This window comes from Chanos chanos, chromosome 4 (assembly GCF_902362185.1).
Source record: "Chanos chanos chromosome 4, fChaCha1.1, whole genome shotgun sequence".
NCBI classification, from domain to species: Eukaryota; Metazoa; Chordata; class Actinopteri; order Gonorynchiformes; family Chanidae; genus Chanos; species Chanos chanos.
The window spans coordinates 14,567,343-14,583,486 of record NC_044498.1 but is presented as its reverse complement, the minus strand read 5'-3'; the positions used below and the strand labels follow the sequence as shown (position 1 = coordinate 14,583,486).

The window sequence follows — 16,144 nt, the reverse complement described above, 5'->3', positions numbered from 1 at the left end:
GTTTATGTAATCTTTCTTCATTTCATTTTGGACTATGTGTGCCTGTGTGCCCCCCTCCCCATAAATATCTAGCACCTCCAGTTAGTTCAAAGTAAATAATGAAAAACTTAAAACTTTTTGTTTGTTTCAAGGTAAATTCGTTGGATATAAAGGACAAACTGTTTGTTTGTAAGTAGTGCGTGACATGTTTTGACTTCTTTGTGGTAGAGTTTACCAGCTTAAAATTCTTAAAATTCCTTGGATTATATGAAATAAAAAAATACCAGAATCTGTAAAAAACCTTGGAAAAGTTCTTTTTTATAAGTGTTTCATCTTGGGGATGGGTTGTAATCATTGATGTCATAGTGAGGATTATGTCAGTCATTAGGCAAAACACATGGAAAAAGAATCAAAGAAATCAATCTTATCTCAGTGAATTCTGTCAGTAACAAATAAACTCCCAGCCCAGGCATTCAGACTTCATCAGTGTCATCATTGTATGTGAGTCACAGAAAATGCTGTTGTTCCCTTTGTGCCATAAATAGCCTTCTTTTTCTTTTTTAGGTTCTAGAAAAACCAAAGAAAACTGTTTGAAACCTGAGAGAGACTTCTTTCAAAGTTTAAAAAAAAAGACAAAAACAGAGCAAAAACAGTGTTTTTTTTGTCACATTGACAGTCTTATAGAAAAATAGTTAATTGAAAATCTTTTCAACTATTTCTTTCCAGTTATGTAGTGTAGCTTTTCCTTCTGGCCAGACATTATGTCTCCTTCAGTTCCTTAGGAGTAGCCAGGAGCCATCCTGCCCTTCATGTTCTGCCCTCTGTGAAAGGGAATAAGCACACAGTGCAGTCTTTCTCTTCTCACATGCAGGTGCCATCTATGGTCTCCCCATAGATGACTGTCAAAGATATGCAAGAAGACACTGAGTTATTTTAAGATGATGAGTTTTCATCTGTGGGTTTGACGGTGTAGATTTCTGTCCACTTCAAATTGGTTAACTCAGTATATATATGCAGAAAAAACTACTTTGTCAGTTATTTGCTTGCTGGTTTGAGGTATTTCACAAGGTTATTCAACCACTGTTGGTTCAGTGGTCTGTTTGATGGCTGAAGGTTTGTCATAGCGTCAGTCGTAGTGTGTGTTACTGGACAAGATCTGCAGTCCTGCCTCCACACTGTCGGTGTGCTTTAAGCCTGGTAAGTCTGCTGCCAACAATACATCCAAAACCGAATGCTGAGAAAAGAGAGAGAGAGAGAGAGAGAGAGAGAAGAGAGAGAGAGAGAGAGAGAGAGAGAGAGAATCATATGACCAATCAGGTCTAACAAAAGAGCACACCATGGATGCTTCAATGCATTTTGTATTGTTCATACAGTTTACAATTTTTTTTTATAAATATCTAATAATCTTTTATTAATGGGCCTTAATCTTACTCATACAGTCTGGCCGACAGTACAAGAGCAATATCATTAGACTAACTGAGAACATTCACATCTTCTTCCTCTGTTTCATCTCACTCTCATTATGATTCGTGCATACTCTAACTGCACATCCATTCTCCGTCTCTTTTTATCTTTCTTTTGTTTCTCAGACATACCTTTAGGCCTACGAAGACAAGCGAGACATTCTGGAGTTTAAACTGTCTGAGCAGGTCTCTGAGTTGATTGACGACAGTGCAGTCTATTCCACAGACATGGTGGCAGTCCAGCACCACACAGCGAGGTGGGGACACTGTGAGACAGAAGGACAGCAACGGCCAGAGAGGTTAGCTTTGTTAAAAGTTTCATTTGGATTTTGGATAAAATGCTTTGCAGAGAAAATGACACCCAATTATTAATATCATCCTTTCATTTTTCTACATGTGTCCCTCCTGTTTAGGATACTTCTGGATTATGGTTTCTATTGCTATGTATGGTCAGTGGGTGGCCTCAGGAGCTATTTACTGTTAATGAAATATAAAGTCATTTTACAGCTGAAATGTGTTTTACAATGAACCATATCACAGAGTGCAAAGTAATGTGATGGTACAATCTAAAGTAAAATTAAACAGATTTTTATATTAAAAACTAAGTCTGTACCTGAATGGAAATGCAGTGCTTACCCTGTAAGGCCTGTGTGTAGATGTGGTGACAGATGTACTCCGATGCTGGAAAATTTAATCCACTGTCCAACTCCATCACCAGGACCCCATGGTCGGTTACCTGCACGTGTACAACACAACAGTTCTGATCTTGTTCTTGTAACAAAACTCCTCTCAGTAAAACATTGACGTGTTTTTATTCCAAAGCCTAGAGAGTGAATAGTGTCACTGGGTATACATACTGTGGAATACTGTCAAACTTCATGTGCTATTTAAAGAGGCAACTTATTTTTGATTTTCTTTCAGGTCTTCTCCCGGTATACTCTTCATTGCTCTTATTTGCACACTTAACCTCTCCCAAACTGAAGTTCCTAAATTCTGTTTATCTCTTATTATGTATTTATTTTTTTATTTTCCTTGTAATTGTTAAAAAAAGAAATCTGGATGGCAGGAAAATGAAAACTATCGTTGGCTTGATGTAAGATTTGAAATGTATGCTGCTATCTCAAAAATAAAGAATTTAAAAAAAAAAAAAAAGAGGCAACTTATTTATATTTGCTTCATTTCAAATATTTAACACATGTTGTGTTTCAAGTAACCATTTAAAATACAAAAAACTTTGTTGAAGAACATTTATACAGTTGGTTTGTGCAATTCATTTGCAAGGTTATCATGTTACTTTGTTCTGGAAAAAAAGATACAATCAGAAAAATATTGATGATACATATGCACAGCATGGAGCACTGGAAATGAATGAAATCAAGAAAAACTGTGTAATTTTGAAGATGGAGTAGAAATTAAATATCTTTAATATGCCTTTCACAATACACCAAACCTTCAGCTGTACCTTTAATTTGGGTCTGGCTAAGAGGTAGAGCAGCATGAATCCTGACAAAATTATCCCTCCAACAATACCATACTGCACTTCCCAAAAACTGACCAAGAAGGTGACAAGAAAAGGCAAGAGGTCAAGTCCTAGAGAGAGAGAAAATATAAATAAAAAATGTAATGTTAGTCATAGATTACACCTGAATGATACAAATGTCAGCACTTGCTAATACAATGACAATGCAGAGAATCAATGAAAGAATATAACCACAAAACGCCTCACTGAAACATTGAAACTTCAAACTTGACCATATAACTTCAGTGAAGTAAAATGAAGTGCATCTACTAACAGGCCCAAAAAAGCAACCACTGTAAAAAAAAAAAAGTTAAAAAATGTTAGGAAAAGTTAAGAAAAGATATGAAGAATAGTAAATGAAAATTCAGAGAAATATATTAACTCACTTCTGACTCTCCAGAGCTCTTTGACCACACGGTAGTCAATCATGGGCGTGACAGCACAAATGATGACTGCAGCCAGAGAGGCTTTGGGAATGTAGTAGAAGAGAGGCATGAGAAAGGCCAGAGAGAGCAGCACTATTACACCTGCAACAGAAACAGAGCAATACCATCAGTCCTGAAAAAAGCTAGAAATTCACTCATCTCACGTAAAGAGATAGGTCAGGACCACCACAGTTGAGAAAGAGCTTAATACATTTCTCTTGAGAAATGTACATAGCTGTATGACACCATGCCTTATACTGAAAGATTCCTCTGGGTCCTCCTCACCAAGACAGTACAGCCATGTAACAAGCACATGACAAGGACATATCAAAGTAGTGTGTGGGTATAGGCTCACTTCATTATCATACAAATAATCTGCAAAAAGACACTACATTGGACTCATAGTTGGCTTTCACCATCTGCACTTATGTCATGAGCATTGATCTAACAAACACTAGGAATATGATCTAACATCTACAAAACATGTTAACATGTAAATTTATGCTGGATTATTTAAAAAAACCATGAAAATGTTTCTGCACACAGTCCTTATACTGACCATAGTAAACATGTAAACTGGATGACCTGAGTGATATAATGAATAAGACGTAACTAATGATATAACTATGACTAATGAAGTGGCTTCTCAATTCATCTTTAAATTAAATGTCCTCAATAATTATATAAGTATATGTAGGCATTTTTGTTAAAAAGTTCTCCCATTTCAAAGAAATAACTAGTCGGTGATGAAACACATGGTAATTATGTTAGGGCAGTTTGCCAACCTGTATCTACACAGCAGTTCCAGTGCACCACTGAGGTTAATGTGTAAGTACACCATTAATAGGGACATATTTTAAGCAGGGCCTTGAAATGTTTTATTAGGATAAGTAGAATTAACTCCAGGGAATTGAACAGGCATTTGAATGGTAAGGGTAAAATAAAGAGATTCCTGCCATTTGAACTTCACTTCTATTACCTGAATTCCGATTTCAGTTCTAACTATTCGCTTAGAGAGATCACTTCAATCACAAAACTGAAGTCAAATCAGTGTATTAAATCTAAGACATTAAAAATTAGCGGATTTAACTTCAGAGTAAAGAGCTCAGTGTGGGGGTTACCTGTCACAATGCCCCCTGCAGGAGTACACACCCCTGTCTGGGAGTTAACGGCAGTTCTGTAGGTAAGCATGAGATAAATTAACATGCAGGCACACACATCCATGAGGTAAATGAGAAGTACTTGCAAAAAACAGAAAATATATGCACAAAATAAGTGCAAATTGGCAATAGAAACACATTGGAGCTATGTAAAAGCACACTTAAGCAGGAGCATTAAAGGGCAGACAACAGAGATGTATCTAAATATATAATAATCCTAACAGTTACATATACACCAAGTTTAAACAACAGCATACATCAACATAAACAGACACACACAACACACACACACACACACACACACACACACACAAACGTACCTTCCAAAGCTGCCAGTGACAGGGTAAGCAGAGACAAAAGAGCCCATGATGTTTGTGAGCCCTGTAAATACACACATATCAATGAAAGCCATGCTTCATTTGATAATATACATGTTTATTATTCAAGAACCGCACGTGGTCAGAGTATACAGACCAATTGCAAAGAGCTCCTGGTTGGCATCAATGCGATAGTCATTCTTACTGGCTGTGGAAGGGAAGAACAGAAAAAGGGAATTCCTGATTACAGAGCTACTGAAACTGTCAGCTGAAATCTGAATATTAAGTGTGAGTTTTACCAAAGGCCTTTGCTATGGCAATGCTCTCCAGCACACCCATCAGTGGTATAACTATCAAGCCCCCACCCACGTCCTGGAAAGACATATTATTGGTCAGTCAAACTTGCGCACACAATTGCATCACACTGCAAAAATACTGGTTGGATGGTATCAACTCCTATGCAGACCAGTAAAATGGTTCACCTTCATCAAACTGATCAGCTTAATGGTCCTAAACTGTTTGGTTTAGCTATGATAATAGCATGAATGTGAGCTCACCATTACTATCTCACTGAAAGATATGACCGTGCCGTTGTCAGTCCTCTCTGAAAAGGGCGGGGGCCTGAAAGGAGGAAGCCCATCTGTGGTTCTTCCTGTGAGCGTCAGGAAGTGATATCCGGAAACTTCCAAGGAGTACGCGAAAACTGTTGCAGCTATGACAACAAGCGCGTTTCGAACTGTGATGAAAAAATCAGCAGACATATTTTGCCATATTACAATATTATAGTGCAAAAACATGAAGTCAAGCAACAATAGTGAATGAATGGGGATGATAATAGATGACAGGGATTAGTTTTAATACAAACAGAGGCACTGACTGGTAGCAACGCTCCACACTAAGCCCCTGGCTGCGTGCACATGAGTGGGTGGATCTGGTGGAATGGGTTCCAGATGACTCTTCATCCATGTCAGCATCACAAGGACAAGCAGACAGGACAGACCAAGAATAACATCTCCTACCCTGGGATAAGTGATCACATAGAAACACACAGAAAGAGAAGGGCAATGCCTTTTAAAGGGAAGGACAAGAAGGACTTGGATGTTTCCCCAGATAAATGATGATTACAACTGCCCATTACAGCTTTTCAGTCTTTCTGTCTTTAGCCATCACTGTTTATCCACATTAATCACATTATCTCATTGATAAGACGACAAATATGACAATAAGCATAGACCATGTCTGAAAACAAACTTGTTAAACAAGAAACACATGCTCACCTGGCCTCGGGTATCCCATGGAATACGTAGTAGACTTGCAAGAAGAACTGATGTGGAATGTTTTTCAGACCAAGAATATTCTACAGAGAAACCACCCCAGAGAAAACTCATGTAGTACCAGCTTAAACGGATAAAACAGTGGGATGTTTATGGGCGCTTAAAGCAGATCCTTAAGAATTAACTTTTACACCACAGATTCCAAAGCATTACGTTTACACATTAACTTTACAGGACCACATGATGAAGAGCACTGCAGTATTTTCTGCAATAACAGCATACAGAACAGCAAGTCTGTCATTTCCCAAGCACTTAACAACTTAGCAACATAAATATGACCAATTGTACCTTTAACCTTTCTGAATTCTCACCTTGACCTGGCCAAAGCCAATAGTGACAGCAGCTGCACAAGTGAACCCCTTGATAACTGGATATGAGATGAAATCCAGCAGAAAACCTGAAAACCGTTAAACGGATCAGAAAATGCCTACAGTATATTTGAATAACAATACATTTATCATGAGTTTTGTTGCATATTTAAGGACAACATTTATTGAGGATTGCTGATACTTTCATACTGTTAACACCATATACCATGCAGTATCCATTTCCTTCCAAATTTTTGATTTTTACACCCTCCAGTATAACATCTAGAACCATTACACTAGAACTTCTCATCTTTTTTTTTCTTTCTTTTCTGCAGCCCAACAAATGGTGAGCATAAGGCAATCAGCAGGAAGTAATCAAAGTCAGTGGTGCACTCATGTCACTCTTCTAGTAACTTCCTGTTTTAAAGGAGGACTTTTGTCTTACTTGTCTTACAGATAACTTGTCTTACAGGTCTGTGTATGAATGCTGGGATAATTTTCCTTTGTGTACACAGTGCGTGGATATGTTTGCCAACTGCACTGTGATGTACATAGCGAGTGTGTGCCTATGTGCAGAGTAATAACATACCATAAATCTAACCAGTTTAGCAACATATTGCATGACAACAATGAAACAGAATATTTGCAATTTCCATTACCTTCTTGACTGTATATGCACTGTTAAAAAATAAATGTCTGTATCTTTGAAAACAACACGTATTATCATGTCGCAAGAACTGGTTTTCTCCTCTGTGGTTTTTTTCTGATTCCATTGATATGGAAAGGAAATATAAGTGGAATCCATTTATCAAAACATGGAAACAACCCACATCTGCACAGGTTTGTAGGTTGCTCTTAACCATTTTAACAAACAAACAAACAAAAGTTTATGTGAGGAACGTACAGCTGGAGTGATTCTACTTTCTTGTTTCTGCCTCCACACTCACCAAGTCTGAGGATAGCCATGCCGGCCTGGATGATCCCGCACAAGAAGGTCAACAACACAGCATAGATAGGGTCACCCTCAATGTAAAAGGAACACAGTAAAGACATTATGGCTGTAGGGCCCAGAGTGACGTCCTTCGATGTGCCGAAGACACAGTAGATAAAGCAACCCATGAAGGCTGAATACAAGCCATACTGTACAGAAAAGAGAGAACAAGGGGAGAGAAGAATGAAAAAAAAGGAGGTCTATACTTAGAGAGACACGAGTAGATCACGGGTAGGAAGTGCGTGGGCTACTACATTGACACTGAAACTTCAAAGATAAACAGTTTTTGGCAACTGCCTCATTACGTTAGTGTCAAAGACACTGAAGTGTGACATGGTTCAAATTCAACCTGAGATAACCTTATAATGACTCAGGGACCAATAAAAGTCTTACAGCAAAACCATCGACAAATAAATACAGCAAAACCATTGAAATAGTTAAATTAACTCTGAATGTTTTCAACATTACTATATATATATATATATATATATATATATATATATATATATATATATATAGAGAGAGAGAGAGAGAGAGAGAGAGAGAGAGAGAGAGAGAGAGAGAGAGAGAGAGAGAGAGAGAGAGAGAGAGATAGATATATGCTATTATACGTATGTTATTATATTTACATATATAACAGTGCAAATGTAAATGTTATTGGGTGCAAAATAAATCCAGAATATGCACAGGAAATTTTATCCTGTGAAATAACACACACATTTCCTGTAGATAAACAAATGTTCAAAGGAAGAAGTGACGGACATCAGTATGTGAGACATAAATCGAATAAAAAGGGACAAAACAAAATTTTAAGTTTTGCATGAACTGCAGTACATATGATGAAGCTGTCGTGATCTGAAAAGCCAGTTAAAAGTGTTCTTGATCGAATACAAAGTCCTTAAGAGGTTAGCTTATCAGTAAGAAACTATAAGTGGTAGAGATTCAATATAATACACAAACTCTCACCTGTACAGGTAAACCAGCCACCTCAGCGTAGGCTAAAGCCTGTGGGACAGCTGTCAGTCCCACTGTAAGTCCTGCAATCAGATCCATCTTCAACCAGCCGAGCCTGTACTTGGGCAACCAGGTCAGAATAGGCAGGTACTTCTTAAGGGTGCTGTACGAACAGCAGGATGCAATGTTGTCCCTCAAAGAGCCTCTGTCCCCAGTGGGACGACCAACCAAAGGCTCCATCATCGTAAATCCACAGTTCTCCAATGTCACATGAAATGCATCACTGTAAAATCTGTCTCATTTCCTTCCTATTCAAAGATGGTCTGTGAGGCCAGGATTAAATCTATAATCTATCAAGTCGATCATTGTAATATGAATGTACAGGTAACTGCTGCACACTAAGCTACTGATCTAAAATTTCTTCTAACAGAGACGCTTCTTGTTCCGCGGTCAGGTGATCTTTATTTAGAGGGCGCAGTTGGGTAAGGACGCGATATCTGCTCTGTGACATGGCACTGAATGGCGAAGAGAAAAAAAAACTGCTTAAGTGGAAATTCTTGCTGCTTCATGGAGCCAAAAACACTCCTCAAAAAGTCTAGTCATTGCAGTGTCCTCATCTTCAAATAACATTCGCGCAAGAGCTTTATGCTTAAGCTTTCGGGAGTCGGATAAAGCTTAGATCCACGTCAAAGAGAAGCTCAGCAATTGTCATCTGTGAAACAAAAGATGTATGTAAAATATTTTTAACTGGGAGGACAGTTCAGTATCGAGACCAGTTAAACAGAATTCATGCACCCTCGATGAGGGGTTCCGGCTGATGAAATGGCTAGTAGAAAGAAAGAAAGGCACATACCAATACCATTTAAAGCATTGTATTTCTTTAAATTAGTATTTACGAATAAAATGGCTCAGCATGCACCGACACGGATTATGGCTATAGACACTGTGTATTTGGGGGATTTATAAGAGAACATTCATGGAGTTGGAACAGTGATTGTTTACTCCGTAGTTCTGTCCATTATCATATGACTTTTGGTCAATGGTCTTCACGATAAAAATGGGTTTACTTCCCAAAACGATAGAATGTCTTGTTCATTTAAAAAGATGATACGCTTTTCATAGAAACAGCAGGAGAAATCTTTCAGTTACTTTCAATGTAAAATTCGATAAATTCTGTTAGTAAACCTATTTCACCACAAGAAAATATCTGACTCTACAGTTTAATACTAAATAACAACCCTGCTGCCTTGTATAGGATGTGAAATTGAACAAATAATAATAATAATAAGCACCCAACCTTTTCTGCCGACTCCGGCCGGTGATTCAGATTTGCCACTTTTAATGTGTAGGTTATAGGAAAAAAAAACAGCTTTGGCGACTATGTAATACAATCACTACTGACAAACCACATCCATTTCCTTCCTGCTCAACAAAAAGTTACCACCCCTTTTCTGTAGCAGCACTGCAGTCAGCGATGTCTCATGTGACTGTAGTCATATGACTATAAAGGCGGAACTTACAAAGCAATTGTTTTGTACAAGCAAGCAAACATTGTTGCAGAAAATGCTTGCTAAAGTTTTAACAGTTTAATTTTGCCGTCGGAGTAAAAATATCCATATCAAAGGTTAAAAAACAGTTGTAAAGACGGGAAACATTGCCTAAGAATGGTTTTATAATTGAACTTCCATGGATAAGTTATAGCACTTAAACTTTACGATACACAATAACCATGTTTCTTGGTTTATGTACGCGGGTGCTATTATCTCTGGTAGTGATATGCTTTGGTGTTGGAGAATGCAAAAGAAGAAATGTACTACTCATAATAGGTATGTTCTGTTTAGATAACCTATGTTAAATGAGATACGAAAGTTGTGCATTAAAAAACAATATTCGATCTTCTTTTCACACAGCTGACGATGCAGGCTTCGAAACAGAAGTGTACAACAACACGGTGGTCCAGACCCCACATCTTCGAATGCTGTCTGAGCGTAGCGTTGTCTTTCAAAACGCCTTCACCTCAGTAAGCAGCTGTTCACCGAGTCGTTCTACCATTCTCACTGGTTTACCGCAGGTAAAACTTTGTGCACAGAGTACTTAGAAGTTGAAATGTTATATTGGATGTATGTGAATAAGCCTGGGGATTAGTCCATTTGCTTACTGTAATTGCAGCACCAGAATGGAATGTATGGTCTCCATCAAGCTGTCCATCACTTCAATTCTTTTGAAGAAGTCCGTAGTCTTCCTCTGCTTCTTCAGCAAGCAGGCATACGCACTGGTAAGATTCAGGTCATATTATATCTTTAGATTGCCTTATTATGGATCTTGTAGAATAGGGCAATCTACAGGGGTCAAGACTCCTATCCCCACTTCTCACACTCTTTCAAGTAGATGTATAACATCTAACTGCAATGACGAAGCTCAACATCTGATTTACAGGACAACTCAGAGAAGATCAAACTAATGTTATTTTCTGCCTTAAGGGTCAGTTTTACACCTCATTTGTATGTTTTGACAGCATTTGCATAACAAACCCAACCTGACCGGTGGTATTAACTTCATAAATAGGTGACCAATCATTGGCTGCAGGTGTTTCAGGATTTAAACAGAGTGAAAAAAAAAATCTACACCATCTAAATGCTTCCATAGCTAAACGAGGTCCTAAAACCAATTCATCTTGTAATAATCTCATACAGGCATTATTGGGAAGAAGCATGTGGGTCCGGATCCGGTGTATCCTTTTGATTTTGCCTACACAGAAGAGAACAGCTCTGTTCTCCAGGTGGGCAGGAATATCACCCGAATCAAACTTCTAGTACGAAAATTTCTTCGGGCCCAGAGGGAGGCAGCGGAAAAGGAAGAGAGACAGAAGCGTGACGGGCAACCTTTCTTTCTCTATGTGGCATTCCATGACCCTCATCGCTGTGGCCATTCCCAACCTCAGTATGGGCCGTTCTGTGAAAAATTTGGGAATGGTGAGAGTGGCATGGGTCGTATTCCAGACTGGGAACCGCGATATTACACTCCAGATCAGGTCAAGGTGAGGTATCGAAGAAGAATTTTGATCTGTATAATAGATGACAGTAATGTTATGAGGAAGTAACGGTCTAATGTTATGAAACAAAAATGCTATGTAAAACGTAGCTATTATAGAAAACACTATTTAAACCAGGGGTGTCAAACTCCAGTCCTGGAGGGCCGAGGTCCTGCTGATTTTTGTTTTGACCTCCTAGTTACCTGTTGATTTTCACCTTGAAAACAGGTGTGGACACTCTTCAGCCAATCAGAGATTCTATTTAGTTGGTCTACAAGAAAAACAGCAGGATTCCGGCCCTCCAGGACCAGAGTTTGAAACCCCTGATTTAAACAGAACACACACAACATAATGTGAAGAGCTTGTATATTCTCTTAGGTGCCCTACTTTATCCCAGATACTCCAGCTGCCAGAGCAGACCTGGCTGCCCAGTACACTACTGTCAGCAGACTGGACCAAGGTAATGGGCTGTAATGAGATGGATAGTAATGGTAACACCACCGGTTTGTCTGTGTGTGCGCCATCATATATTTTACAAATAACCAAGTCAGAATTCCTTTGTTTTCAGTGTAAATACATGAACTTCAGCATTTTAAACTTGCAGAGAAATCAAGACATTTTTTGTATTAAAATGGTTTATGATCTTGTGACATTTCTTTGCCATTGCTATTATAATGGCAGAGGATGGCTTTGAAGATTTTGGATATAGTTTTTTTGGCTCCTCTTCAGGGATTGGGCTGGTTCTGCAGGAACTGAGGGATGCTGGATTTGATAACAACACACTGGTGATATACAGCTCTGACAATGGGATCCCGTTCCCCAATGGACGGACTAACCTGTACAGGTCGGGTGTTGCAGAGCCCATGCTAGTGTCCTCTCCTGAACACAGGCAACGATGGGGCCAGGTTAGCAAGGCCTATGTCAGTCTACTGGGTAAGCAGCAGAGGGCAGCAGCAAGCAGTCATTCTAGTACCTTTGAAATGACTGTGTAATAGCTTCATCATACCACAAGGTGGTGCTGGTTTTGTTCATTATGACCGACGTGAAGCATGGTAGTACAGTTTTTTGGGTTTTTTTTTTTTTGTTTTTTAACCTGTAGACCAATATATGTCATCAGAAGTATACCATGCAAATTCTTATATCATTTTCAAATATGAATAGCACCATGTGAGTTCCTTTTTTTTTTTACGTCAACTAATAATTTATTATAATTTATATGTTGCAGCCACAGCCACACATCATACACTCACAGCCAGCATCAGTCTTCATCTTCATAGACATTTGTATTTCTCCTTTGCAGATATCACCCCCACAATCCTTGACTGGTTCTCCATCCCCTACCCTTCTTACAGCCTCTTTGGGGGACCACAAGTCCAGCTAACAGGTCGCTCATTGCTTCCAGCACTGATCTCTGAGCCAACCTGGTCCACCGTATACGCCAGTCAGAGTCTCCATGAGGCCACAATGTACTATCCCATGCGCTCTGTGCTTCAGCGCCCCTACCGCCTGCTACATAATCTCAACTACAAGATGCCCTTTCCCATTGACCAGGACTTCTATGTCTCACCTACCTTTCAAGACCTGCTCAATCGCACACAGGCCGGGCAACCCACAAACTGGTTCAAAAATCTGAGAGGTTACTATTACCGTGAGCGTTGGGAACTGTACAACACCGAGTCTGATCCAGCTGAGGTGCAGAACCTGGCAGGGGATCCAGCCTATGCTGCGATTCTGGAAAGCCTGAAGACTCAGCTGTTGAAGTGGCAGTGGACCACATCAGACCCATGGGTGTGTGGCCCAGATGCAGTTCTTGAGAGCAAGATGGAGCCACAATGCAGACCGCTCTTCAATGGGCTTTAATGAACAATCAAATTACCCTGACACAGAATTCAGTGTCAACACAAGTTCTTTTATTATTCACATATTCAGATACTGTTATCTTCAGACATAAAATGTAATTTGGATGAAACATTCCTTAACTTTTAAAATGAGAAAGTCATTAAAGTCATCCCAAAAATAATAAACCCCTTATGTATTTTTTAATGTTAGGTCTGTGTCTGTCTTCGTTTCCAAACTGATTAGCTTTTTTCATTACCTGTCTGCATTTAACCATGTCAAGATGCTTTTCCAGGGAAATCTATGTTGCATCAATTCCAGCTTTCAGAGATTAAACATCTCTGTAAATTGTTTCCTCTAATTTAGACGCTTTTAAGGTTCGCTTTTGTTTCGGTTTTATTGCTTACTTGGACAATTGTAGTATAGATTATTGGAAAAGACGTCTATAAATCCATGAGTAATTAAGAAAATGTCAGTAAATCAAAGCAGACAACTACTAGGTTACTCACGCAATTCACGCCATTTCCCCTCGATACAATGTACCTAAACGTAATTTAAACATTTAAAATTGTATTAAAAGACATAAATAGGCATTTGTAGGTAAGTAAAAACGGCGCATTCTTGGGACATCAGTCATAAGATCAGAGCCCAAAAGATCGTTTAACGGCTATGCATATGATATGGTCTGATTCTACGAAATGATACTGAGCCTGGAACAAAATTAATGGTCGAAATTGATCATTATATAATATTCCCATCCGATCCCCACGGTCTTCGTAGGATTAAGTTTAACACATCTTTAAGGAGTTGTAAGATTTCTCAGTCTCGTTCTATAATTTGTACAAACTATGGAGTGCACCCTGTGAAATAGAAATACAAATTTAGAGATTTGTTTTTACAGTTTAATTAATCATAAAAAATCCGGAAGTGGGCACTATTAAACGAATAAGATGATGCATGCCTTTGTTTTCAAGTGTCTGTTCCCTTTTATCTGAACTTTTGTCGTGACTTGTGAGATCAAAATATACTTGAAAATAGGCAAAGAAAAACAACTAATCAGTGATATCTGACGTTTAAAAAATTCAATCCTGCATCTCCAGACAGGGGAATAGCGGATCAATTTTGATTGGAACTTTCTTTGGAAATCATGAATCATGCGTCTGTCCCAGAATGACGAACATGGTCACGACAGCGACGTGTCCTATAAAAGATGCAGTGGCTGAGACCACACAACAAAAATCTACAAGACTTCTAAGAAAAAAACTGACACAGGTCAGGTGGCAGTTCGGAACAAATAGCCAGTGTTACGCAGGGTTGAGCAAAAATGTGTGCAATGGAGAGGTCTGTTAGATCTGCAGTGGTTCTCCTGGCTATCACCATGCTCATTTCGTTCGATCCTACAGAAGCATGGTACAAACAGTCAACCGGTCCAAGCTACTATTCGGTGGGCAGAGCTTCAGGTTTGCTGTCTGGTATCCGCAGATCACCCTACGTTCGCAGGTCCGAGCCAGAGACACCACTGGACAGTGGGGAGTCCGCTGGAAACAATGTGATTCCCGACCTCAGCAGCCGACAAACTCCAGTTCTCAAAAATATGGTATGTACCGTAAGAATACCCACATTTGACATATGAGTTATTTCCAGATTTTTCAAACTGCAGAGAGCACTTGCTTCTCAGGTGTTTTAGTGGCTACTCGACATCCGTGCGTAAGATGGATTTAGCTCTGAACGCTGAGAATATTAACAGATCAAAGAAACGTTTTCAGCTATTATTGGTTACGACGCAGTATCAGATATAACTCCATGATGTAACTTTTAGCTATAAACGCGCCTTAGTGAAACAGAAAATTTCGTGACATCCGTGCGTAAAAGGCAATATCCTTTTAAAGCAAGTGGCTAGCCATTCCCAAGAGCGCAAAGAGACTCAAAGAGAATTTGAGTTGTAATATCTAAAGGTAATGACTGGTGCTTGGCATATTCACACGTTCTTCTTCTTCTTATTTTATTATATGTTATTATTTCTTTTTTCAGGCCATATGTGTGAAAGACATTTCCCCCAATCTGCAGAGTTGCGAGCTGGTGCAAGACGGCTCCAGTACGTTTCGATGCAAAGCCGATGTATTCCTGTCACTCGACTCACTGGACTGCTTGACCGCTTGAGCGACACTCTGCTTTTTTGCCCAAGTTCTCTAACACTTTAGAGGAGTACTTATTGAAGGCAACGCGCAGGACTGATGACATCGAATGTTTTATTATTTTACATAATGTGAAGGTATCAGCTGCGTAAAAAAAGAAAAAAACAAACATCGACAAAAACCTTAAGTATGCTGCGTGAGAGATGAAATGTTGTGTTTGACCCCCCCCCCCCCCCCCCCCATCACCTTTTCCACCGTCCTCTCTGTACCTGCTTCCATATGTATTAAATGTTGTTAAGCTGTTTACTGCTGAGCAGAACCTCTCAGAGATGTTTTATTTATTTTATTTATTAAACTTTACAGATACCGATAACTTACTCTGTGTACATTTGCATTCGTACATGTGTTCTCATGTTCTTTTAAAGACGCCAGATCAGAGACGATACAATGACTGCAATGTCTCTTCACGCTCCCATTGCTGGTTTCACCATATTAACACGATTTGCTTTCTTAATGTCTCTTGATTTTCGTCCGAAAATCTAAATCTGAATCTGAAAACATCAACGTATGGATATATTTTTAATTCCTCTTTCATGTATTGCCGGGTGGGTATTCCATGACAATAATCTTAAAGTTTCAAAACTTTTCTTTAACAATAGTGCACACTTGCATTTGGTTGCATATCACGCTGA

The 16,144-nt window shown here is 39.0% G+C and overlaps 3 protein-coding genes across 3 annotated transcripts; 2 read left to right on the top strand and 1 right to left on the bottom strand.

Moving 5' to 3' along the window:
* Positions 1–742: 742 nt before the first annotated feature.
* On the bottom strand, positions 743–8,734 carry slc26a11 (solute carrier family 26 member 11). Its single transcript, XM_030772539.1, has 15 exons — positions 8,463–8,734; positions 7,453–7,645; positions 6,509–6,594; positions 6,141–6,220; positions 5,741–5,883; positions 5,421–5,599; positions 5,163–5,235; positions 5,021–5,071; positions 4,867–4,927; positions 4,508–4,563; positions 3,348–3,488; positions 2,905–3,032; positions 2,079–2,178; positions 1,575–1,708; positions 743–1,213 (listed from the first exon to the last, which is right to left on the bottom strand). Exons 1-15 carry the CDS (start codon positions 8,691–8,693, stop codon positions 1,106–1,108), a joined length of 1,764 nt encoding a protein of 587 aa, XP_030628399.1. The 5' UTR covers positions 8,694–8,734; the 3' UTR covers positions 743–1,105.
* Positions 8,735–10,143: 1,409 nt separating this feature from the next.
* sgsh (N-sulfoglucosamine sulfohydrolase (sulfamidase)) lies at positions 10,144–13,437 on the top strand. Its single transcript, XM_030771845.1, has 7 exons — positions 10,144–10,276; positions 10,361–10,521; positions 10,620–10,725; positions 11,144–11,487; positions 11,860–11,941; positions 12,211–12,414; positions 12,782–13,437. Exons 1-7 carry the CDS (start codon positions 10,180–10,182, stop codon positions 13,339–13,341), a joined length of 1,554 nt encoding a protein of 517 aa, XP_030627705.1. The 5' UTR covers positions 10,144–10,179; the 3' UTR covers positions 13,342–13,437.
* Positions 13,438–14,650: 1,213 nt separating this feature from the next.
* On the top strand, positions 14,651–15,477 carry npb (neuropeptide B). The gene is made up of 2 exons (XM_030772840.1): positions 14,651–14,914; positions 15,349–15,477. Exons 1-2 carry the CDS (start codon positions 14,651–14,653, stop codon positions 15,475–15,477), a joined length of 393 nt encoding a protein of 130 aa, XP_030628700.1.
* Positions 15,478–16,144: the final 667 nt, after the last annotated feature.

Bases quoted from the DNA above. Each gene is read 5' to 3' on its own strand.
- slc26a11 (XM_030772539.1), bottom strand. From the start codon at position 8,693: ATGATGGAGCCTTTGGTTGGTCGTCCCACTGGGGACAGAGGCTCTTTG. The intron at 6,221-6,508 runs GTGAGAATTCAG...GTTTCTCTGTAG, and splicing joins TTGGCTTTGGCCAGGTCAAG to AATATTCTTGGTCTGAAAAA. The intron at 5,600-5,740 runs GTCAGTGCCTCT...TTTTCATCACAG, and splicing joins AGTGTGGAGCGTTGCTACCA to TTCGAAACGCGCTTGTTGTC.
- sgsh (XM_030771845.1), top strand. From the start codon at position 10,180: ATGTTTCTTGGTTTATGTACGCGGGTGCTATTATCTCTGGTAGTGATA. The intron at 10,726-11,143 runs GTAAGATTCAGG...AATCTCATACAG, and splicing joins GCAAGCAGGCATACGCACTG to GCATTATTGGGAAGAAGCAT. The intron at 11,488-11,859 runs GTGAGGTATCGA...ATATTCTCTTAG, and splicing joins ACACTCCAGATCAGGTCAAG to GTGCCCTACTTTATCCCAGA.
- npb (XM_030772840.1), top strand. From the start codon at position 14,651: ATGGAGAGGTCTGTTAGATCTGCAGTGGTTCTCCTGGCTATCACCATG. The intron at 14,915-15,348 runs GTATGTACCGTA...TTCTTTTTTCAG, and splicing joins CTCCAGTTCTCAAAAATATG to GCCATATGTGTGAAAGACAT.